This window comes from Taudactylus pleione, unplaced genomic scaffold (assembly GCF_031769625.1).
Source record: "Taudactylus pleione unplaced genomic scaffold, aTauple2 ptg000495l, whole genome shotgun sequence".
NCBI classification, from domain to species: Eukaryota; Metazoa; Chordata; class Amphibia; order Anura; family Myobatrachidae; genus Taudactylus; species Taudactylus pleione.
In genome coordinates this window covers 1,189,241-1,212,662 of record NW_028284897.1, presented here as the reverse complement: position 1 = coordinate 1,212,662, position 23,422 = coordinate 1,189,241, and the positions used below count along the sequence as shown (strand labels likewise).

The window sequence follows — 23,422 nt, the reverse complement described above, 5'->3', positions numbered from 1 at the left end:
CCTGCTGCCTCCCCCGCTCTGTGCCCTGCACCATTCCCCTACCCTGTCCTACTGCCTCCCCCGCTCTGTGCCCTGCATCATTCCCCTACCCTGTCCTGCTGCCTTCCCCGCTCTGTGCCATGCACCATTCCCCTACCCTGTCCTGCTGCCTCCCATGCTCTGTGCCCTGCAGCATTCCCCTACCCTGTCCTGCTGCCTCCCCCGCTCTGTGCCCTGCAGCATTCCCCTACCCTGTCCTGCTGCCTCCCCCGTTCTGTGCCCTGTGCCATTCCCCTACCCTGTCCTGCTGCCTCCCCTGCTCTGTGCCTTGCACCATTCCCCTACCCTGTCCTGCTGCCTCCCCCGCTCTGTACCCTGCACCATTCCCATACCCTGTCCTGCTGCCTCCCCCGCTCTGTGCCCTGCACCATTCCTCTACCCTGTCCCGCTGCCTCCCCCGCTCTGTGCCCTGCACCATTCCCCTACCCTGTCCTTCTGCCTCCCCCGCTCTGTGCCCTGCACCATTCCCCTACCCTGTCCTGCTGCCTCCCATGCTTTGTGCCCTGCACCATTCCCCTACCCTGTCCTGCTGCCTCCCCCGCTCTGTGCCCTGTGCCATTCCCCTACCCTGTCCTGCTGCCTCCTCCGCTCTGTGCCCTGCACCATTCCCCTACCCTGTCCTGCTGCCTCCCCCGCTCTATGCCGCCATCATTCTGTGTTGCTCTGTCCTATCGCTCTCCTTCCCTCTCAGCGGTTATATACAGTGACTCATTACCCTGTTGGTAACATGACTGGTGGGGCTGCTCTCCCTGAGGATGACCAGAGGACCATATAGAGGCTGCTTTTGCTACATATATATCCACCTGGAGAACTTTGTGTAGTGTGGACGCAGTTGTTGGAAATTAGCCCACAAGTTTCCTGTGTGTATGTGTGAGGGAGGTCTAGATGGGTATTGTGGTTCACCAATGTCACTGGCTAATGAGGCTTATGCTCTGTGATGATGGCTAGGGAACGTTACCCAGCATTTGGGGGAAGATATCCATTGGTGATGTGCCATCTGCATGTATGAAATTGCTGTTAATGTGGGTGTGGCTTTATAAGCCAATATTTAATATGTTCATTTATTTGTACACTTGTAAATGTAATAATGTGGTCATTGGGTCTGTTTCAGAGCCGGTCGCTATTTGCGAACGGTCGTTCTGATAAAGGGGGTGGCTATTTAAATGAACCGTTCGCTCTTTGCGGTCTGTTGACGCCTCTAAGTCTGAACGAGCGAACAAAACATGCTGTCGTTTTTTTGAAAAATACGCCCCCTGGCCGCTCGCATCATACGTCATGTCCGCTATTTAATAGATTAATCGAGTACATCGAACAGCGTATGAACTGCTCGCTATTCTTGTGGCTGGTTTTTCCTACCGCTATATTGCGAGCAGTTCTGACTTTAAAACAACCAAGTGACGTGGTCAATGACGCTGCTGTATTAATTATGCACACCCATAAAACGCCCGTTTTGACCTTTAAGCACGCCTGCGTTCTGATCTCCACTCCCCGTTATCAAGCACCTTCCCCTGTTACCACCCACATACGCCTCCTCCTGTCACTCAAATTAGCAGGCATTCGCTATTTAGCGAACAAACGATTTTCGGCCGCACTGACTGGTTCGCGCATGCGTATTAGAAACCGTACGCATGCGCAGATGTGCAAACATCTCTCGGAACGAGACCCATAGTTTGTACCTGCAAATTAAACAAATATCTTCATTCATAATAGTAACACAGTGGTGTAATGGTTAACATTACTTTCTCACTACACTGAAGTCATGAGTTTAATTCTAATATAAGGTGCTATCAATGTGGAGTTTGTATGTGTTTCCTCCAACCCTCCAAAAATCATAGTAGTAGGTTGATTGGCTCCTGACACACAATAAACCTAGTGCGTGTATATGTGTATCCATGTGGTAGGGAATATAGAGTGTAAGCTCCACTGGGGCAGGGACTGATGTGAATGACTAAATATTCTCTGTAAGGTGCTGTGTAATGTGTATGCACTGTATAAAGAGCTCTAATTAATAATAATACAACATTTATTGTATTTCCAGCAGATGGACGCACAAGCAGGAATGACTTGGAGGAAGATCTCATCTTGTCTACAGATATTAAATTAGAAGATATCACACAGGAATCTCCAGGAGACAGATCGATTATGCTAAATATACATCCAGATATATCATCTGATCCCTCCAATCACAAGGACTATTCTATTGATACTATCGCTTTTATTACACATAGTGCAGTTCATATACCTGCTACAATATTTTCCTGTTCTGGGTGTGGGAAGTGTTTTACATGTAAATTGTTTCTTGTTAGACATGAGAGAAGTCACAGAGGTGAGAAACTATTTCCATGTTCTGAGTGTGGGAAATGTTTTACTCAAAAATCACATCTAATTATACATCAGAGATGTCACACAGGGGAGAAACCATTTCCATGCTCTGAGTGTGAGAAATGTTTTACACAGAAATCACATCTTGTTACACATCAGAAACGTCACACAGGTGAGAGGCCATTTCCATGTTCTGAGTGTGGGAAATATTTTACACGGCAATCATATCTTGTTAGACATCAGAGAAGTCACACAGGTGAGAAACCATTTCCCTGTTCTGAGTGTGGGAAATGTTTTACACAGAAATCCGATCTAGTTAGACATCAGAGAAATCACACAGGTGAGAAACCATTTCCATGTTCTGAGTGTGGGAAATGTTTTACATATAGATCGAGCCTTGTTAAACATCAGCTCTCACACAGGCGAAAAGCATTTCTATGATACAAAACAGGGATGTAGCAACACTACACTCACAGTATTCTAACATTTTAAGTTATCCATCCGCAGATAATTGGGATGTGTCATTAATATAAAAAGAGGAGGAATGTACAGCGCTAGGGAAATCTAAACAACAATAAATAATATAGGGCTTGATAAAGCAACATTAAAATGTATAGTATTTAATATGAAGATTCCCAGGGGTGGTGACAGATTTTGCCATCTGTGCCATCAGGAGGTGATGTGGATGTTCTAACTGAATTCACTCCACCCAGATGGTTTAAACTACTCAGTCAAACTCATCACTATTATCTGATACTCTCTGATCTTTGAGACTAGATAGTCAAGAACCCCTTCATCTGGTCCTACCAACCACCTAGATATTTGTTATAATCCTCTTTGTGACCTTTCGTATGTAAATTTCTACCTCTTTGTTTATATGTGTGTGTGTGTATATTATTTTTATTTATTATGTTATTTATATAGCGCACACATATTCTGCAGCGCTTTATAGAGAATATTTGTCCCTTCACATCAGTTCCTGTCCCAGTGGAGCTTACACTCTATATTCCCTATCACATGCTCACACACATACACACTAGGGTTCATTTTTGTTGGGGGCCAATTAGCCTAAAAGTATATTTTTGGAGTGTGGGAGGAAACCAGAGCACCCGGAGGAACCCCACGCAAGCACAGGGAGAACATACAAACTCCACACAGTTAGGGCCGTAGTGGGAATTGAACCCACAATATTAGTGCTGTGAGGCAGTAATGCTAACCATTGTGTGTATATATTATATATCAGTATGATTCCAGTATCAGAATATACAGAGAGATCTTACATGTGGTTCTCATTATGCCTAAATCTAAGCTATCTATATTCTATATAATTACAGAATAAGGTTCCAATAGGGATGTAAGATTAATATTCACTTAAAAGCTTGGTTATATATTTATCAAACAGGACTCAAAATAAACAGTAGCGGGCAGTGTCAGACCCGCTGGCAGTTAGTTACCTCAGACCGCTGAATCATAGGTGGTCCATTAGCACAGTGATATTTGTATGCTGCAACAGTGCCCGAGTCCCGATAACATGGGATTCCAATAAACAGTAGCGGGCAGTGTCAGACCCGCTGGCATTTAGTTTCCTCAGACCGCTGAATCATAGGTGGTCCATTAGCACAGTGTTATATGTATGTAGCAACAGTGCCCAAGTCCCGATAACACGGGATTCCAATAAACAGTAGCGGGCAGTGTCAGACCCGCTGGCATTTAGTCACCTCAGACCGCTGAATCATAGGTGGTCCATTAGCACAGTGATATATGTATGCAGCAACAGCGCCTGAGTCCCGATCACACGGGATTCCAATAAACAGTAGCGGGCAGTGTCAGACCCGCTGGCATTTAGTTACCTCAGACCGCTGAATCATAGGTGGTCCATTAGCACAGTGATATATGTATGCAGCAACAGCGCCTGAGTCCCGATAACACGGGATTCCAATAAACAGTAGCGGGCAGTGTCAGACCCGCTGGCATTAAGTCACCTCAGACGGCTGAATCATAGGTGGTCCATTAGCACAGTGATATATGTATGCTGCAACAGCGCCTGAGTCCTGATCAGAGGGGATTCCAAATAAACAGTAGCGGGCAGTGTCAGACCCGCTGGCAATTAATTACCTCAGACCACTGAATCATAGGTGGTCCATTAGCACAGTGATATTTGTATGCTGCAACAGTGCCCGAGTCCCGATAACACGGGATTCCAATAAACAGTAGCGGGCAGTGTCAGACACGCTGGCATTTAGTTTCCTCAGACCGCTGAATCATAGGTGGTCCATTAGCACAGTGATATATGTATGCTGCAACAGTGCCCGAGTCCCGATAACATGGGATTCCAATAAACAGTAGCGGGCAGTGTCAGACCCGCTGGCATTTAGTCACCTCAGACCGCTGAATCATAGGTGGTCCATTAGCACAGTGATATATGTATGCCGCAACAGTGCCCGAGTCCCGATAACAGTTGATTCCAAATAAACAGCGGGCAGTGGCAGACCCGCTGGCATTTAGTTTCCTCAGACCGCTGAAGCATAGGTGGTCCATTAGCACAGTGATATTTGTATGCTGCAACAGTGCCCGAGTCCCGATAACACGGGATTCCAATAAACAGTAGCGGGCAGTGGCAGACCCGCTGGCATTTAGTCACCTCAGACCGCTGAATCATAGGTGGTCCATTAGCACAGTGATATATGTATGCTGCAACAGTGCCTGAGCCCCGATAACACGGGATCCCAAATAAACAGTAGCGGGCAGTGTCAGACCCGCTGGCATTTAGTTACCTCAGACCGCTGAATCATAGGTGGTCCATTAGCACAGTGATATTTGTATGCAGCAACAGCGCCTGAGTCCCGATCACACGGGATCCCAAATAAACAGTAGCGGGCAGTGTCAGATCCACTGGCATTTAGTTACCTCAGATTGCTGAATCATAGGTGGTCCATTAGCACAGTGATATATGTATGCCGCAACAGTGCCCGAGTCCCGATAACAGGGAATTCCAAATAAACAGTAGCGGGCAGTGTCAGACCCGCTGGCATTTAGTCACCTCAGACCGCTGAATCATAGGTGGTCCATTAGCACAGTGATATATGTATGCAGCAACAGCGCCTGAGTCCCGATCACACGGGATCCCAAATAAACAGTAGCGGGCAGTGTCAGATCCGCTGGCATTTAGTTACCTCAGATCGCTGAATCATAGGTGGTCCATTAGCACAGTGATATATGTATGCCGCAACAGTGCCCGAGTCCCGATAACAGGGAATTCCAAATAAACAGTAGCGGGCAGTGTCAGACCCGCTGGCATTTAGTCACCTCAGACCGCTGAATCAAAGGTGGTCCATTAGCACAGTGATATATGTATGTAGCAACAGCGCCTGAGTCCCGATCAGGGGGGATTCCAAATAAACAGTAGCCGGCAGTGTCAGACCCGCTGGCACTTAGTTACCTCAGACCACTGAATCATAGGTGGTCCATTAGCACAGTGTTATATGTATGCAGCAACAGTGCCCGAGTCCCGATCACACGGGATTCCAATAAACAGTAGCGGGAAGTGTCAGACCCGCTGGCATTTAGTTACCTCAGACCGCTGAATCATAGGTGGTCCATTAGCACAGTGATATATGTATGCCGCAACAGTGCCCGAGTCCCGATAACACGGGATTCCAATAAACAGTAGCGGGCAGTGTCAGACCCGCTGGCAATTAATTACCTCAGACCGCTGAATCATAGGTGGTCCATTAGCACAGTGATATTTGTATGCTGCAACAGTGCCCGAGTCCCGATAACACGGGATTCCAATAAACAGTAGCGGGCAGTGTCAGACCCGCTGGCATTTAGTTTCCTCAGACCGCTGAATCATAGGTGGTCCATTAGCACAGTGATATTTGTATGCTGCAACAGTGCCCGAGTCCCGAAAACATGGGATTCCAATAAACAGTAGCGGGCAGTGTCAGACCCGCTGGCATTTAGTCACCTCAGACCGCTGAATCATAGGTGGTCCATTAGCACAGTGATATACGTATGCCGCAACAGTGCCCGAGTCCCGATAACAGTTGATTCCAAATAAACAGCGGGCAGTGGCAGACCCGCTGGCATTTAGTTACCTCAGACCGCTGAATCATAGGTGGTCCATTAGCACAGTGATATTTGTATGCTGCAACAGCTCCCGAGTCCCGATAACACGGGATTCCAATAAACAGTAGCGGGCAGTGTCAGACCCGCTGGCATTTAGTCACCTCAGACGGCTGAATCAAAGGTGGTCCATTAGCACAGTGATATATGTATGCTGCAACAGCGCCTGAGTCCCGATCACACGGGATTCCAATAAACAGTAGCGGGCAGTGTCAGACCCGCTGGCATTTAGTTACTTCAGACCGCTGAATCATAGGTGGTCCATTAGCACAGTAATATATGTATGCCGCAACAGTGCCCGAGTCCCGATAACACGGGATTCCAATAAACAGTAGCGGGCAGTGTCAGACCCGCTGGCATTTAGTCACCTCAGACCGCTGAATCATAGGTGGTCCATTAGCACAGTGATATATGTATGCAGCAACAGCGCCTGAGTCCCGATCACACGGGATTCCAATAAACAGTAGCGGGCAGTGTCAGACCCCCTGGCATGTAGTTTCCTCTGACCGCTGAATCATAGGTGGTCCATTAGCACAGTGTTATATGTATGTAGCAACAGTGCCCAAGTCCCGATAACACGGGATTCCAATAAACAGTAGCGGGCAGTGTCAGACCCGCTGGCATTTAGTCACCTCAGACCGCTGAATCATAGGTGGTCCATTAGCACAGTGATATATGTATGCAGCAACAGCGCCTGAGTCCCGATCACACGGGATTCCAATAAACAGTAGCGGGCAGTGTCAGACCCGCTGGCATTTAGTCACCTCAGACCGCTGAATCATAGGTGGTCTATTAGCACAGTGATATATGTATGCCGCAACAGTGTCCGAATCCCGATAACAGTTGATTCCAAATAAACAGCGGGCAGTGGCAGACCCGCTGGCATTTAGTTTCCTCAGACCGCTGAATCATAGGTGGTCCATTAGCACAGTGATATTTGTATGCTGCAACAGTGCCCGAGTCCCGATAACACGGGATTCCAATAAACAGTAGCGGGCAGTGTCAGACCCGCTGGCATTTAGTCACCTCAGACCGCTGAATCATAGGTGGTCCATTAGCACAGTGTTATATGTATGCTGCAACAGAGCCTGAGCCCCGATAACACGGGATCCCAAATAAACAGTAGCGGGCAGTGTCAGACCCGCTGGCATTTAGTTACCTCAGACCGCTGAATCATAGGTGGTCCATTAGCACAGTGATATTTGTATGCAGCAACAGCGCCTGAGTCCCGATCACACGGGATCCCAAATAAACAGTAGCGGGCAGTGTCAGATCCGCTGGCATTTAGTTACCTCAGACCGCTGAATCATAGGTGGTCCATTAGCACAGTGATATATGTATGCCGCAACAGTGCCCGAGTCCCGATAACAGGGAATTCCAAATAAACAGTAGCGGGCAGTGTCAGACCCGCTGGCATTTAGTCACCTCAGACCGCTGAATCATAGGTGGTCCATTAGGACAGTGATATATGTATGCAGCAACAGCGCCTGAGTCCCGATCACACGGGATCCCAAATAAACAGTAGCGGGCAGTGTCAGATCCGCTGGCATTTAGTTACCTCAGATCGCTGAATCATAGGTGGTCCATTAGCACAGTGATATATGTATGCCGCAACAGTGCCCGAGTCCCGATAACAGGGAATTCCAAATAAACAGTAGCGGGCAGTGTCAGACCCGCTGGCATTTAGTCACCTCAGACCGCTGAATCATAGGTGGTCCATTAGCACAGTGATATATGTATGTAGCAACAGCGCCTGAGTCCCGATCAGGGGGGATTCCAAATAAACAGTAGCGGGCAGTGTCAGACCCGCTGGCACTTAGTTACCTCAGACCGCTGAATCATAGGTGGTCCATTAGCACAGTGATATTTGTATGCAGCAACAGCGCCTGAGTCCCGATCACACGGGATCCCAAATAAACAGTAGCGGGCAGTGTCAGACCAGCTGGCATTTAGTCACCTCAGACCGCTGAATCATAGGTGGTCCATTAGCACAGTGATATATGTATGTAGCAACAGCGCCTGAGTCCCGATCAGGGGGGATTCCAAATAAACAGTAGCGGGCAGTGTCAGACCCGCTGGCACTTAGTTACCTCAGACCGCTGAATCATAGGTGGTCCATTAGCACAGTGTTATATGTATGCAGCAACAGTGCCCGAGTCCCGATCACACGGGATTCCAATAAACAGTAGAGGGCAGTGTCAGACCCGCTGGCATTTAGTTACCTCAGACCGCTGAATCATAGGTGGTCCATTAGCACAGTGATATATGTATGCCGCAACAGTGCCCGAGTCCCGATAACACGGGATTCCAATAAACAGTAGCGGGCAGTGTCAGACCCGCTGGCATTTAGTCACCTCAGACCGCTGAATCATAGGTGGTCCATTAGCACAGTGATATATGTATGCAGCAAAAGCGCCTGAGTCCCGATCACACGGGATTCCAATAAACAGTAGCGGGCAGTGTCAGACCCCCTGGCATTTAGTTTCCTCAGACCGCTGAATCATAGGTGGTCCATTAGCACAGTGTTATATGTATGTAGCAACAGTGCCCGAGTCCCGATAACACGGGATTCCAATAAACAGTAGCGGGCAGTGTCAGACCCGCTGGCATTAAGTCACCTCAGACCGCTGAATCATAGGGGGTCCATTAGCACAGTGATATATGTATGCTGCAACAGCGCCTGAGTCCTGATCAGAGGGGATTCCAAATAAACAGTAGCGGGCAGTGTCAGATCCGCTGGCAATTAATTACCTCAGACCGCTGAATCATAGGTGGTCCATTAGCACAGTGATATTTGTATGCTGCAACAGTGCCCGAGTCCCGATAACACGGGATTCCAATAAACAGTAGCGGGCAGTGTCAGACCCGCTGGCATTTAGTTTCCTCAGACCGCTGAATCATAGGTGGTCCATTAGCACAGTGATATTTGTATGCTGCAACAGTGCCCGAGTCCCGATAACATGGGATTCCAATAAACAGTAGCGGGCAGTGTCAGACCCGCTGGCATTTAGTTTCCTCAGACCGCTGAATCATAGGTGGTCCATTAGCACAGTGATATTTGTATGCTGCAACAGTGCCCGAGTCCCGATAACATGGGATTCCAATAAACAGTAGCGGGCAGTGTCAGACCCACTGGCATTTAGTCACCTCAGACCGCTGAATCATAGGTGGTCCATTAGCACAGTGATATATGTATGCCGCAACAGTGCCCGAGTCCCGATAACAGTTGATTCCAAATAAACAGCGGGCAGTGGCAGATCCGCTGGCATTTAGTTTCCTCAGACCGCTGAATCATAGGTGGTCCATTAGCACAGTGATATTTGTATGCTGCAACAGTGCCCGAGTCCCGATAACACGGGATTCCAATAAACAGTAGCGGGCAGTGTCAGACCCGCTGGCATTAAGTCACCTCAGACCGCTGAATCATAGGTGGTCCATTAGCACAGTGATATATGTATGCAGCAACAGCGCCTGAGTCCCGATCACACGAGATTCCAATAAACAGTAGCGGGCAGTGTCAGACCCGCTGGCATTTAGTCACCTCAGACCGCTGAATCATAGGTGGTCTATTAGCACAGTGATATATGTATGCCGCAACAGTGTCCGAATCCCGATAACAGTTGATTCCAAATAAACAGCGGGCAGTGGCAGACCCGCTGGCATTTAGTTTCCTCAGACCGCTGAATCATAGGTGGTCCATTAGCACAGTGATATTTGTATGCTGCAACAGTGCCCGAGTCCCGATAACACGGGATTCCAATAAACAGTAGCGGGCAGTGTCAGACCCGCTGGCATTTAGTCACCTCAGACCGCTGAATCATAGGTGGTCCATTAGCACAGTGTTATATGTATGCTGCAACAGAGCCTGAGCCCCGATAACACGGGATCCCAAATAAACAGTAGCGGGCAGTGTCAGACCCGCTGGCATTTAGTCACCTCAGACCGCTGAATCATAGGTGGTCCATTAGGACAGTGATATATGTATGCAGCAACAGCGCCTGAGTCCCGATCACACGGGATCCCAAATAAACAGTAGCGGGCAGTGTCAGATCCGCTGGCATTTAGTTACCTCAGATCGCTGAATCATAGGTGGTCCATTAGCACAGTGATATATGTATGCCGCAACAGTGCCCGAGTCCCGATAACAGGGAATTCCAAATAAACAGTAGCGGGCAGTGTCAGACCCGCTGGCATTTAGTCACCTCAGACCGCTGAATCATAGGTGGTCCATTAGCACAGTGATATATGTATGTAGCAACAGCGCCTGAGTCCCGATCAGGGGGGATTCCAAATAAACAGTAGCGGGCAGTGTCAGACCCGCTGGCACTTAGTTACCTCAGACCGCTGAATCATAGGTGGTCCATTAGCACAGTGATATTTGTATGCAGCAACAGCGCCTGAGTCCCGATCACACGGGATCCCAAATAAACAGTAGCGGGCAGTGTCAGACCAGCTGGCATTTAGTCACCTCAGACCGCTGAATCATAGGTGGTCCATTAGCACAGTGATATATGTATGTAGCAACAGCGCCTGAGTCCCGATCAGGGGGGATTCCAAATAAACAGTAGCCGGCAGTGTCAGACCCGCTGGCACTTAGTTACCTCAGACCGCTGAATCATAGGTGGTCCATTAGCACAGTGTTATATGTATGCAGCAACAGTGCCCGAGTCCCGATCACACGGGATTCCAATAAACAGTAGAGGGCAGTGTCAGACCCGCTGGCATTTAGTTACCTCAGACCGCTGAATCATAGGTGGTCCATTAGCACAGTGATATATGTATGCCGCAACAGTGCCCGAGTCCCGATAACACGGGATTCCAATAAACAGTAGCGGGCAGTGTCAGACCCGCTGGCATTTAGTCACCTCAGACCGCTGAATCATAGGTGGTCCATTAGCACAGTGATATATGTATGCAGCAACAGCGCCTGAGTCCCGATCACACGGGATTCAAATAAACAGTAGCGGGCAGTGTCAGACCCCCTGGCATTTAGTTTCCTCAGACCGCTGAATCATAGGTGGTCCATTAGCACAGTGTTATATGTATGTAGCAACAGTGCCCGAGTCCCGATAACACGGGATTCCAATAAACAGTAGCGGGCAGTGTCAGACCCGCTGGCATTAAGTCACCTCAGACCGCTGAATCATAGGGGGTCCATTAGCACAGTGATATATGTATGCTGCAACAGCGCCTGAGTCCTGATCAGAGGGGATTCCAAATAAACAGTAGCGGGCAGTGTCAGATCCGCTGGCAATTAATTACCTCAGACCGCTGAATCATAGGTGGTCCATTAGCACAGTGATATTTGTATGCTGCAACAGTGCCCGAGTCCCGATAACACGGGATTCCAATAAACAGTAGCGGGCAGTGTCAGACCCGCTGGCATTTAGTTTCCTCAGACCGCTGAATCATAGGTGGTCCATTAGCACAGTGATATTTGTATGCTGCAACAGTGCCCGAGTCCCGATAACACGGGATTCCAATAAACAGTAGCGGGCAGTGTCAGACCCGCTGGCATTTAGTTTCCTCAGACCGCTGAATCATAGGTGGTCCATTAGCACAGTGATATTTGTATGCTGCAACAGTGCCCGAGTCCCGATAACATGGGATTCCAATAAACAGTAGCGGGCAGTGTCAGACCCACTGGCATTTAGTCACCTCAGACCGCTGAATCATAGGTGGTCCATTAGCACAGTGATATATGTATGCCGCAACAGTGCCCGAGTCCCGATAACAGTTGATTCCAAATAAACAGCGGGCAGTGGCAGATCCGCTGGCATTTAGTTTCCTCAGACCGCTGAATCATAGGTGGTCCATTAGCACAGTGATATTTGTATGCTGCAACAGTGCCCGAGTCCCGATAACACGGGATTCCAATAAACAGTAGCGGGCAGTGTCAGACCCGCTGGCATTAAGTCACCTCAGACCGCTGAATCATAGGGGGTCCATTAGCACAGTGATATATGTATGCTGCAACAGCACCTGAGTCCTGATCAGAGGGGATTCCAAATAAACAGTAGCGGGCAGTGTCAGACCCGCTGGCAATTAATTACCTCAGACCGCTGAATCATAGGTGGTCCATTAGCACAGTGATATTTGTATGCTGCAACAGTGCCCGAGTCCCGATAACACGGGATTCCAATAAACAGTAGCGGGCAGTGTCAGACCCGCTGGCATTTAGTTTCCTCAGACCGCTGAATCATAGGTGGTCCATTAGCACAGTGATATTTGTATGCTGCAACAGTGCCCGAGTCCCGATAACACGGGATTCCAATAAACAGTAGCGGGCAGTGTCAGACCCGCTGGCATTTAGTTTCCTCAGACCGCTGAATCATAGGTGGTCCATTAGCACAGTGATATTTGTATGCCGCAACAGTGCCCGAGTCCCGATAACAGGGAATTCCAATAAACAGTAGCGGGCAGTGTCAGACCCGCTGGCATTTAGTCACCTCAGACCGCTGAATCATAGGTGGTCCATTAGCACAGTGATATATGTATGCCGCAACAGTGCCCGAGTCCCGATAACAGTTGATTCCAAATAAACAGCGGGCAGTGGCAGACCCGCTGGCATTTAGTTTCCTCAGACCGCTGAATCATAGGTGGTCCATTAACACAGTGATATTTGTATGCTGCAACAGTGCCCGAGTCCCGATAACACGGGATTCCAATAAACAGTAGCGGGCAGTGTCAGACCCGCTGGCATTAAGTCACCTCAGACCGCTGAATCATAGGGGGTCCATTAGCACAGTGATATATGTATGCTGCAACAGCGCCTGAGTCCTGATCAGAGGGGATTCCAAATAAACAGTAGCGGGCAGTGTCAGACCCGCTGGCAATTAATTACCTCAGACCGCTGAATCATAGGTGGTCCATTAGCACAGTGATATTTGTATGCTGCAACAGTGCCCGAGTCCCGATAACACGGGATTCCAATAAACAGTAGCGGGCAGTGTCAGACCCGCTGGCATTTAGTTTCCTCAGACCGCTGAATCATAGGTGGTCCATTAGCACAGTGTTATATGTATGCAGCAACAGTGCCCGAGTCCCGATCACACGGGATTCCAATAAACAGTAGCGGGCAGTGTCAGACCCGCTGGCATTTAGTTTCCTCAGACCGCTGAATCATAGGTGGTCCATTAGCACAGTGATATTTGTATGCTGCAACAGTGCCCGAGTCCCGATAACATGGGATTCCAATAAACAGTAGCGGGCAGTGTCAGACCCGCTGGCATTTAGTCACCTCAGACCGCTGAATCATAGGTGGTCCATTAGCACAGTGATATATGTATGCCGCAACAGTGCCCGAGTCCCGATAACAGTTGATTCCAAATAAACAGCGGGCAGTGGCAGACCCGCTGGCATTTAGTTTCCTCAGACCGCTGAATCATAGGTGGTCCATTAGCACAGTGATATTTGTATGCTGCAACAGTGCCCGAGTCCCGATAACACGGGATTCCAATAAACAGTAGCGGGCAGTGTCAGACCCGCTGGCATTTAGTTACCTCAGACCGCTGAATCATAGGTGGTCCATTAGCACAGTGTTATATGTATACAGGAACAGCGCCTGAGTCCCGATCACACGGTAGCCGGCAGTGTCAGACCCGTTGTGGACAATGTAAGATCACGGGGCTACACATTTACACTGTGACGGCTGTTTAGGATAAAGAAAGAGAAACGCGGAGCGGAGATCTCACATTCTAATAATCGCATCTATAAGAATGAATAAAGCTGTTGGTGTTTGAGACGGGGACAATAATGTACGGTGCGGAGATCCCGCTTACTAACAACAATTGCATTAACTGAAAATAAGGGGAATAATAATAATTACAATACCCTAAAAACAAAGGGATTGTTCGGTGGAATAGAATGGGTATGATATCCTCTCTACTCACCGTTACTACAAATCCAAGGATTCCACACATCAACGAAACCCCTTTTTCCCCCTCCCCCTCCTTTTTCCCCCTCCCCCCTCCTTTTTTCCCCCTCCTTTTCCCCCTCCCCCCTCCTTTTTCCCCTCCCTCCTTTTCCCCTAACCCCTCCTTTTCCACTCCCCCCCTCCTTTTCCCCCTCCCCTCTCCTCCTTTTCGAGTCTCTACCTATAACTAAACAGCCGAAAAAGATAAAGTAACAATAATTCCAGCTGTGGACCCGAGTAACAGTGAAGTAACAAATTAGCTTACAGTGTTACAAATGCTCTTCTGTCATTTGAAAATAAATGTGTCCTGAGAAGGTAAAACTGTACAACCATAAATACCAACCAATTCTATGTACATATATGAGTATATTAAAAATGAAATGATTGTGCAGATTGTCCCATTGAGGAGACATGTAAACCATTAGAAATATGAGAACAATAATTACAAATATAACTGTGATTCAGCGGAACGAATCATTTTCTTTATTAAATGAAACATTATTTCTGGTCTTTGAGCACAGTCTTACTATCTTTATTATAATTGTATTGTATGTGATCTTAAACAAAAAATCATCAATAAAGGTTATGTTTTATGATTAGAATTCAGCTAAATAGTAATTATAGAGAAGGCCCCGGCGTGCACCCTGGTAGTCTCACGCCATGTTTTTTCGGTTCTTGATTCCAGTTGTAGTTAGTGAGCAGGGTAGCGGCACCCCCTACTCAGAAATCATAGCGGCACCCCCTACTCAGAAATCATGAATAAATAACGGAATGTATACTGGGTAATAAACACAGCATGATTTGGAGAATTTTGGGAGAAAAGGGATAATAATAAACACAAACTTAAGAGAATCTATGCTGGAATTTACCAAAAATCTTTATAACTAAAGAAATTCAATGAGCCGCTTTTCACAGGTGCAAATTCTTCATAGGAAAAAGCTGCAAAAAGTTTTCCCCACTTCCAGAGTAGGTGAAAAAAGTGCGAAATCCCAATTTCTTCAGGGTCCATAGGGCTCCACAGGGAGACCTTGGGGTGTAGGTGGGACCAAACACACAGTTAAAGCTTTTGCCATCCCAGGATGCAATAGTCCTTCCCCCTATACCCCGTCCCTGATCCTGAGGCCAATCAATCAGTTTTGTTGGTGGCCGGCAGGAGTCAGTTCACCTTTGTCACAGTGGGCTGCCTTATGCAGCCCAAAGCTTTATTTTATGAGTTATTTTACTTTTTTGTACTCACGAGTGTGCAGCATCAGACAAAACATGGGGCATCTGTGCTGCCGCTCTATCAACCCTCTGGGTACCGCAACTCCATAGCCTCGCTTGGCACTTTTGGTGGGGCTCTCCGGGACCTTGCTAGCTGGCACTGCGGGAGTACCCAAGATTGCAACTCGGGGACAGGTAAGGCTGGTTAACGCTCGCGGTAACCTGTGGCTGGGCAGTCTTACCTCTGGTCTCAGGGGACAGACCGGAGGCACTGAGCGTGAACACTGGCTTCGTCCGCGTAATCCACTTGACCACCAGGGTACATATGGAGCGGGATCCAGCTTCCCGGTGGTTAACAATCAGCAGGGGAGCTCAGCTACCTTATTACAGCGGCTCCTCCCCCAGCTCAGGGCACCAATCAGTCGTGGCCTAGCCTCACTGAGCTGCTCTCCTTCAGCCCCGCCTCATCAGGTCTCTGTTGGCCATCGTCTACAGGCTCAGCCTCAGCTCTCTGGGAAATGCTGGGTCCGGTCCCCTACATACAGCCAGGTTTATGTAGCACTATAGCCTACCAGTTTTAATGTTTGAGTAGTTGATTGTAGTGCCCTATTACAGTTACACTGTTTCTGCATTGTATGTGACTTATGCTAGCGCTGTCTGTCTGCATATTTTCTCTATACTGTCAACTTAAGCCTTTACCATTTTTCTCACTATTGCCCTAACACTGGTGTATACAGGGTGTTTCTGTACATTCACATTGCTGGTATTTGTGAGGACTGTCACATACTGTTGGTCACTGCACAGTGCCATACTCTGTGTTGTGCTCTCCTGCAGCTTATCTGAGCATAGGCAGGATCACTATACTGCAGACCCACTTGTATTTGCACTATCACGTACCCAGTGGTTGCATATTACTCAGTGCCATAGTGTATGCTATACTACTCTGCATCTAGGTCTAGCAAAGGCAAGAGTAGCAAGCAAGCATCTGCACCTATACTGCTCTCATGCAAAGTATGTGCTGCAGACTTAACCCGGCGTCAGTCAGGCTGGGTCATTATGACCTGGGCAGCTATCACTTGTGTGTATTTTTTTATAATGTAATGAGATTTTGCCAAACTCTGGAGTTAAGACCCCTCACTTCTTGGTTTTCACCACAGCTTAGTTGACGAGCGACTGCGCAGGGAGATAGACGCGTGCAAACGTCAAAAAGGTAAATATGACCCAACCTTACAGTCCATGTTACAATTTGAGCCAAATTAGTGTAGTGTTTATTGTGTATGTTTTTTGTTATTTATAGGTTTTTCTTCAAAATGGATCATGAGGAACGTGAACGGCAACGTATTTTATCTTTTTCAGAGGAATCTGATTCAGAACAAAGGGCCTGATTCAGACCTGCTCGCAAGCGCTATGCGCTCACAAGCAGGTCGATGTTTGTGCATTGTGCATGTGCACAAGACCCGTAGCGAGAGAGAAATTCTCTCGCTCCGGGGCTCGCTACAAACGGGGCAGCTGTCGATGTTGATCGACAGCTCGCCCCATTTTGTAGGCGGGGAGTGGGGGTGGCTGGCCAAATGGAGGCATTCCTGAAGGAACACTTGCCATTTGTGGGCGGCCCTACTGTCATCACCAGTGATGTCAGTAGTGAGCTTCCAGCTCTATTAGAGCCGGAAGCTCACTGGGGCTTGTAGCAGATGAGACCACAAGGGTCTCGTCGCAAGCCCGATGGTCGCGACCATCATCTGGCCACCATCTAAAGCTGTGGGTGGTCACCCACAGCATAGCGAGCGGCCAGGAGGCCAAATTAAAAAAACAAAGCGGCCGCCCTGATTCAGAGCAAGCGCTTGCTTTTTGCGAGCGCCTCTGAATCAGGCCCAAAGTGACCATTGGACAGAAAGTGAGGTAAATGAAGATTACGTTAGTATACGCAGCCAGCAGAGTGACAGAGCAGGAGGCTTCTGGCAGCGATTATTATTTATTAAGATCTCGTATTCACTTACACCAAAATGTTAAATTTATATCAAAAAGTTGACTTTTATCTAGTTTAATAACAGTGAGACTACATATTTCTGGGTAATTTTGACCCACTTGACTGCCGGTGTAACAATTTTCTACCGTACTAATGCCGGGTTAAGTGAGGAGGATTTACTACAGGATGGGCTATGTGCTAAGTATTATACCCCAACAGACCTATCAGACCCTCCAGCTCCTGCCCAGGAGCCCCCTGGGCTTCTTTTTCTCAGGTGCCTGCTACTATTGCGAACCACCTTGCAGTCTCGGCAGTAATTCCCCCTATGGGGTTGCCACAACAGGTACAAACAATACAGGTGCCTCCTATGCCCCCTCAATGGGTAGACATGCTCTCTATGTCAGTACAGAGTCTAGCTGCTACCTCCATGGCCTTCCAAAATATGTTGCAAGGTGAGAAGCTCCTACCCAGTAAGACTACTATGTGTACGTTGCTATCCTCACAGTCTATGCAGCTCTCACATTCTTTGGTGTCATCTGAGGAGGCAGAGGATGCTGATTTCTCTCACAGTGAGTCCCCCTTGGAGGAGGCAGAGATTCAGTCTAACATTAGTATACCTGTTTTGGTGCGAGCTGTTAGATCTATTCTTCAAATAGAAGATGATGAACCTGCCCACAAATCAAAGCACCCACTATTTAAAAGACAAAAAGTGGCTTCAGCAGAGTTCCCTCTCTCGGATCATCTAACTGAGCATATGGCAGCCGCTTGGAAGACGCCCAGTAAGAGGTTTCTGCTCCAAAAACACCCGACCTCTTGTTATCGGTGTTCTACACCTCATTGTGCAAATGGGAAGCCTCCCCCAGCAGTGGATTCCCATGTTACGCGATTTATTAATAGCTCCACATTACCTGTTCCTACAGCTTCTTCACTGAAGGATCCTAAGGATAGAAAGATTCAGTTTATTATTATTTTGTATCAAGCCTCCATGTGGCACACACAGCCTCCCACCCCTGTATCTATTGTCTCTACCCCATACTGGGATAAATGTCAGATTTTTATATCCATTATGAGATTGGTCTATATTCTTCTCCAACAATCTCTTATACCCTACTTTGAAGAAGTGTAAGATTACTGTACTGATCATGGGTTTCTTCGCCAATTGGTTGCATAAATATATACTTTTTGTCAAATTATTTATGCCTGTGGTTTTATTTATTTGTTATTTATAACTTTTATTGTATTATTTTTCAATCTTATTTTTTTCCTTAATTCTATTTTGCATATCCTTTATTATTATATTGTTGCATAATTCATAATTATTATGCATTGTAACACTATAGCTCTAAATGTCATTTAGAATGTTTGTTCCAGAGACGATCCACTTTGCCTTAATGCAAATGACCATTTCCATCTCTGAGCTTTAATTACTGCTGAACTGAGTTTGTTTTAACTTCTCCTTATTGGCTGTCGGAAGTCCATAAGGCAGTGAGTTTTTGCATAGGGGCGGGGCTTTTGAGGAAACGGCATAGCAGCTGAGAAATGCGTCAAGCCCCGCCTCTCTGTGACATCAACAGGACTTCTTGCTTCTTTACACAAAGTGCCCTCACCGTGAGCTTTTGCTGCATTGGTTTTTCACTCAACTGACTAATTTATTGCAAGGACGGGATTTATACCCAGAGACCTCACTTGCTCCACAGCCAGAGGCTCCAGGTCCATTTACCGTTAACGCCGACTTCACTCCAGAGCATCTTGGATTGGGAATAAAGTTCAGGATCAGTTCCCCTCAGAGTAAGTGGCTGGCCCCCTGCACAAAGGCAGCAATTTTATATGGTTTTTAACACTTTCATGTGAATTTACAAACAAATGACTGTCGGCATAACTAGCAGCAAGTGAAGCTGTATAAGTGGCTATATACATGTTACAGAAAGAAGCTAGTTTGGATTCATGTGGCAAACTACTTTTGCAACAAACTAGCTGTAATGTAGAAGATAAACTGTAATAGAACTCTATGGGGATTTATTAGAGGGTGAGTTATCCCCTCTCGCGTCATATATGTTGGTAAAAGGAACTATGGTTAGGGCTAAACCTCTATGAAGTAAGTGTATTATGTTGAGTGGAATTCTTTGTAATGAAATGATCACACTGTTGCACATATAAAATTAGACCGTTATTTAATTATATGGAGTCACAGTGCTCCAAGAGTTTTTAAGTCCTTCCTGTAGATGGTAATGAAACAAATCAATTAAAATATTTATGGTATGTCCTTTGAAGGGGGTATTCGTATAGGTGTTTAGTAAGCTCCCTAGGGTGCTACTATCCGTAGTACCTGTAACTACGTGTTCACCATAGCACCTGCCGTGCATAAGTTATTCATTCCACCCTTATAAACGTCTTCCACATAGATAGTGAATGGTAATAAGTGTGCCCATTGTGGGGGCTACTTACTGTATGGTCACTATGTGTCTATATCACCTGTGTTCAGTTATTATGTGTGCTTTTATCAGTTTGGTGGGGACCTTAATGAAGGACCTTTACCATATGGAGAGATGTCATACGTTACCCCTGCACTGTTGATTTATACCTACACTTCATAACTGTGAATAAAAGTCATCTACAGCCATGGCGTACCGGCTAGGTGTAAAAGTAGTCTACAGCCGCGGCGTCCTGACTAGGTGTAAAATTAGTCTACAGCCGTGGCGTCCTGGCTAGGTGTAAAAGTAGTCTATAGCCATGGCATCCCGGCTAGGTGTAAAAGTAGTCTACAGCCACTGCATCCCAGCTAGGTATAAAAGTAGTCTACAGCCACTGCGTCCCAGCTAGGTATAAAAGTAGTTACAGCCACGGCGTCCCGACTAGGTGTAAAAGTAGTCTATAGCCGTGGCGTCCCGGCTAGGTGTAAAAGTAGTCTATAGCCGTGGCATCCCGGCTAGGTGTAAAAGTAGTCTACAGCCACTTCGTCCCAGCTAGGTATAAAAGTAGTCTACAGCCACTGCGTCCCAGCTAGGTATAAAAGTAGTCTACAGCCACTGCGTCCCGGCTAGGTATAAAAGTAGTCTACAGCCACTGCGTCCCGGCTAGGTATAAAAGTAGTCTACAGCTGCGGCGTCCCGGCTAGGCATAAAAGTAGTCTACAGCTGCGGCGTCCCGGCTAGGCATAAAAGTAGTCTACAGCTGCGGTGTCCCGGCTAGGCATAAAAGTAGTCTACAGCTGCGGTGTCCCGGCTAGGCATAAAAGTAGACTACAGCTGCGGCGTCCCGGCTAGGAGTAAAAGTAGACTACAGCTGCGGCGTCCCGGCTAGGTGTAAAAGTAGACTACAGCCGCGGCGTCCCGGCTAGGTATAAAAGTAGTCTACAGCTGCGGTGTCCCGGCTAGGCATAAAAGTAGTCTACAGCTGCGGTGTCCCGGCTAGGCATAAAAGTAGACTACAGCTGCGGTGTCCCGGCTAGGTATAAAAGTAGACTACAGCTGCGGCATCCCGGCTAGGTGTAAAAGTAGACTACAGCTGCGGCGTCCCGGCTAGGTGTAAAAGTAGACTACAGCCGCGGTGTCCCAGCTAGGTATAAAAGTAGTCTACAGCTGCGGTGTCCCGGCTAGGCATAAAAGTAGACTACAGCTGCGGTGTCCCGGCTAGGTATAAAAGTAGACTACAGCTGCGGCGTCCCGGCTAGGTGTAAAAGTAGACTACAGCCGCGGCGTCCCGGCTAGGTATAAAAGTAGTCTACAGCTGCGGTGTCCCGGCTAGGCATAAAAGTAGACTACAGCTGCGGTGTCCTGGCTAGGTATAAAAGTAGTCTACAGCTGCGGTGTCCCGGCTAGGCATAAAAGTAGACTACAGCTGCGGTGTCCCGGCTAGGTATAAAACAAGACTACAGCCGCAGCGTCCCGGCTAGGTATCAGATATCTGACAGAAAATTGTATAGTGGATGCCCAGCTTTATTCTGAGTATACTGTATATACTATTGAAACCAAGATACAAGCCCATGTTATGAATGTGGGACAACTGGGTGCTCTTACTCCAAACCCGACTCGCTGATTTAGCTGGAGTGTGTATTGGAATCACAGATAATTGATAGTTGGCCAAAGAAGTAGTCATTCCCCATCTCAGTTCTATTGTTATATAACTTTAATATTTTATTATTTCTCAATTCTGATTGAATTTAGAATACTATATTGTAAATGGATTGGTGATTCTTTATTGTTATAAATAGATATAGGGATCATTTCTTTATGTGTATCCTCTCCCTTCCCACTTCGCTTTTTCTTATGTCTTTTGTTTTACTGTTTAAATTTGTGAAACCATAAAAATGTAATATTGAAAAAAAGATATACCTCAGTTGTCTCTCAGATCTAATTTCAGTAAGATTCCAAAAGAAATCGCCCATTGACCTACATTTCCCATGATCCCTGGAGGACAAGTAACACCACTTCCTGTCCACCGGACGCTGTCAATTCCTTCCAGTTTTCTTTCAAACACAAAGTACCCTAAAGATGGCGGCTGGACCCAATTCTCAGGCACAAGGGACTACGTATCACACAATTCCCTGAAGATGCTTCCGATATCGGACCTATTCATTTCCGGGATCATGGTGACATCACTTCCGCCATCCCACTCAAGATATTTTATTACCTGAAGATCCGGAGATCGCTTTTTTTATCTGGAGACCGTCACTATGATACCAGCCATTACTGTCCCCCTCCCCTGAAGATACTTATTTTAAATATTAAGACTCCTCAGCACCGGAACCGGAAATGACACAATTTTAAAGAGAAAACTATTACTGTTACTATATAAGTGGGCACTTTGGAAGTTACCCTCCATGCCTTCATAAAGAGATATAATATCTGGAAACACATTGGCTGTAGGAGGAACTGCCTGGGGAGCTGCATTCCGATACCCTTGATGGAGGTAACACCCATGTTTGCACCATCTAGTTTGATTCCTAACAGCATCACCGGTCACCTCACTCCAGGGGGAGCATGAAACCCACATTGTAATACATTTTGTTTCTATATAATGTGTCAAGCATATCTATTCACTTTAATATTACCTTTGTTTTAATAAAAACCTGTTTTTAAACAAAGAGGAAATCTATTGGTACTACAAGAAACCTTTATATGAGAGGAAGAGTATGCATAGTGGTGAGTACGGTACACATGTGATTCCCATCTCCCATTTGCATAGACACACATACATGTTTGGTGTCACTACTGTCAGTGTAAGTGAGGTACGCCATCATCACTGACTGCTAATACCAGTAACATTACTTATACCAGCTAATGATACCTGTATATGAGAGGCAGAGTATGTATAGTGGTGAGTACGGTGAACATTATAATTTGCACCTTGTGGGTGGTACACGTCACCTGTATAATACCCCAAATGAAGAACTGAGCTTACTGTGATCAGCATAAAACACTACACATTGCTGGATCCTCTTATATATTACATGTATCTGTGAGGAGCACACGCTGATCAGTATAATCCATCCATGGGAGAGAAATGGGGAATAATGACCTCGGGATGAGTAATATATATATATAAGGAACGTACAGTTACAGTCATTATATGTAACACCATAATATACATCACATAGTCTATGTACCCTCACCAGTGACCACCTTGGCAGCACTATACACATTATATCACATAGTCTATGTACCCTCACCAGTGACCACCTTGGCAGCGCCGCTCTTCAGCACTATACACATTATATCACATAGTCTATGTACCCTCACCAGTGACCACCTTGGCAGTGCCGCTCTTCAGCACTATACACATATCACATAGTCTATGTACCCTCACCAGTGACCACCTTGGCAGCGCCGCTCTTCAGCACTATACACATTATA

General features: G+C 46.9%; 2 protein-coding genes across 2 annotated transcripts in view; one reads left to right on the top strand and one right to left on the bottom strand.

Moving 5' to 3' along the window:
* Positions 1-3,608, top strand: part of LOC148502504 (uncharacterized) — a 71,962-nt gene extending 68,354 nt beyond the window's left edge. Inside the window, exon 5 of the mRNA XM_088449764.1 lies at positions 2,307-3,608. Within this exon, the coding sequence (XP_088305890.1) occupies positions 2,307-2,802 (496 nt within the window). The 3' untranslated portion in view covers positions 2,803-3,608. The remainder of the gene's footprint in view (positions 1-2,306) is intronic.
* The window catches only part of LOC148502503 (uncharacterized), an 84,367-nt gene that overhangs the window by 22,898 nt on the left and 38,047 nt on the right, over positions 1-23,422 (bottom strand). The gene's annotated exons all lie outside the window — the stretch shown is intronic.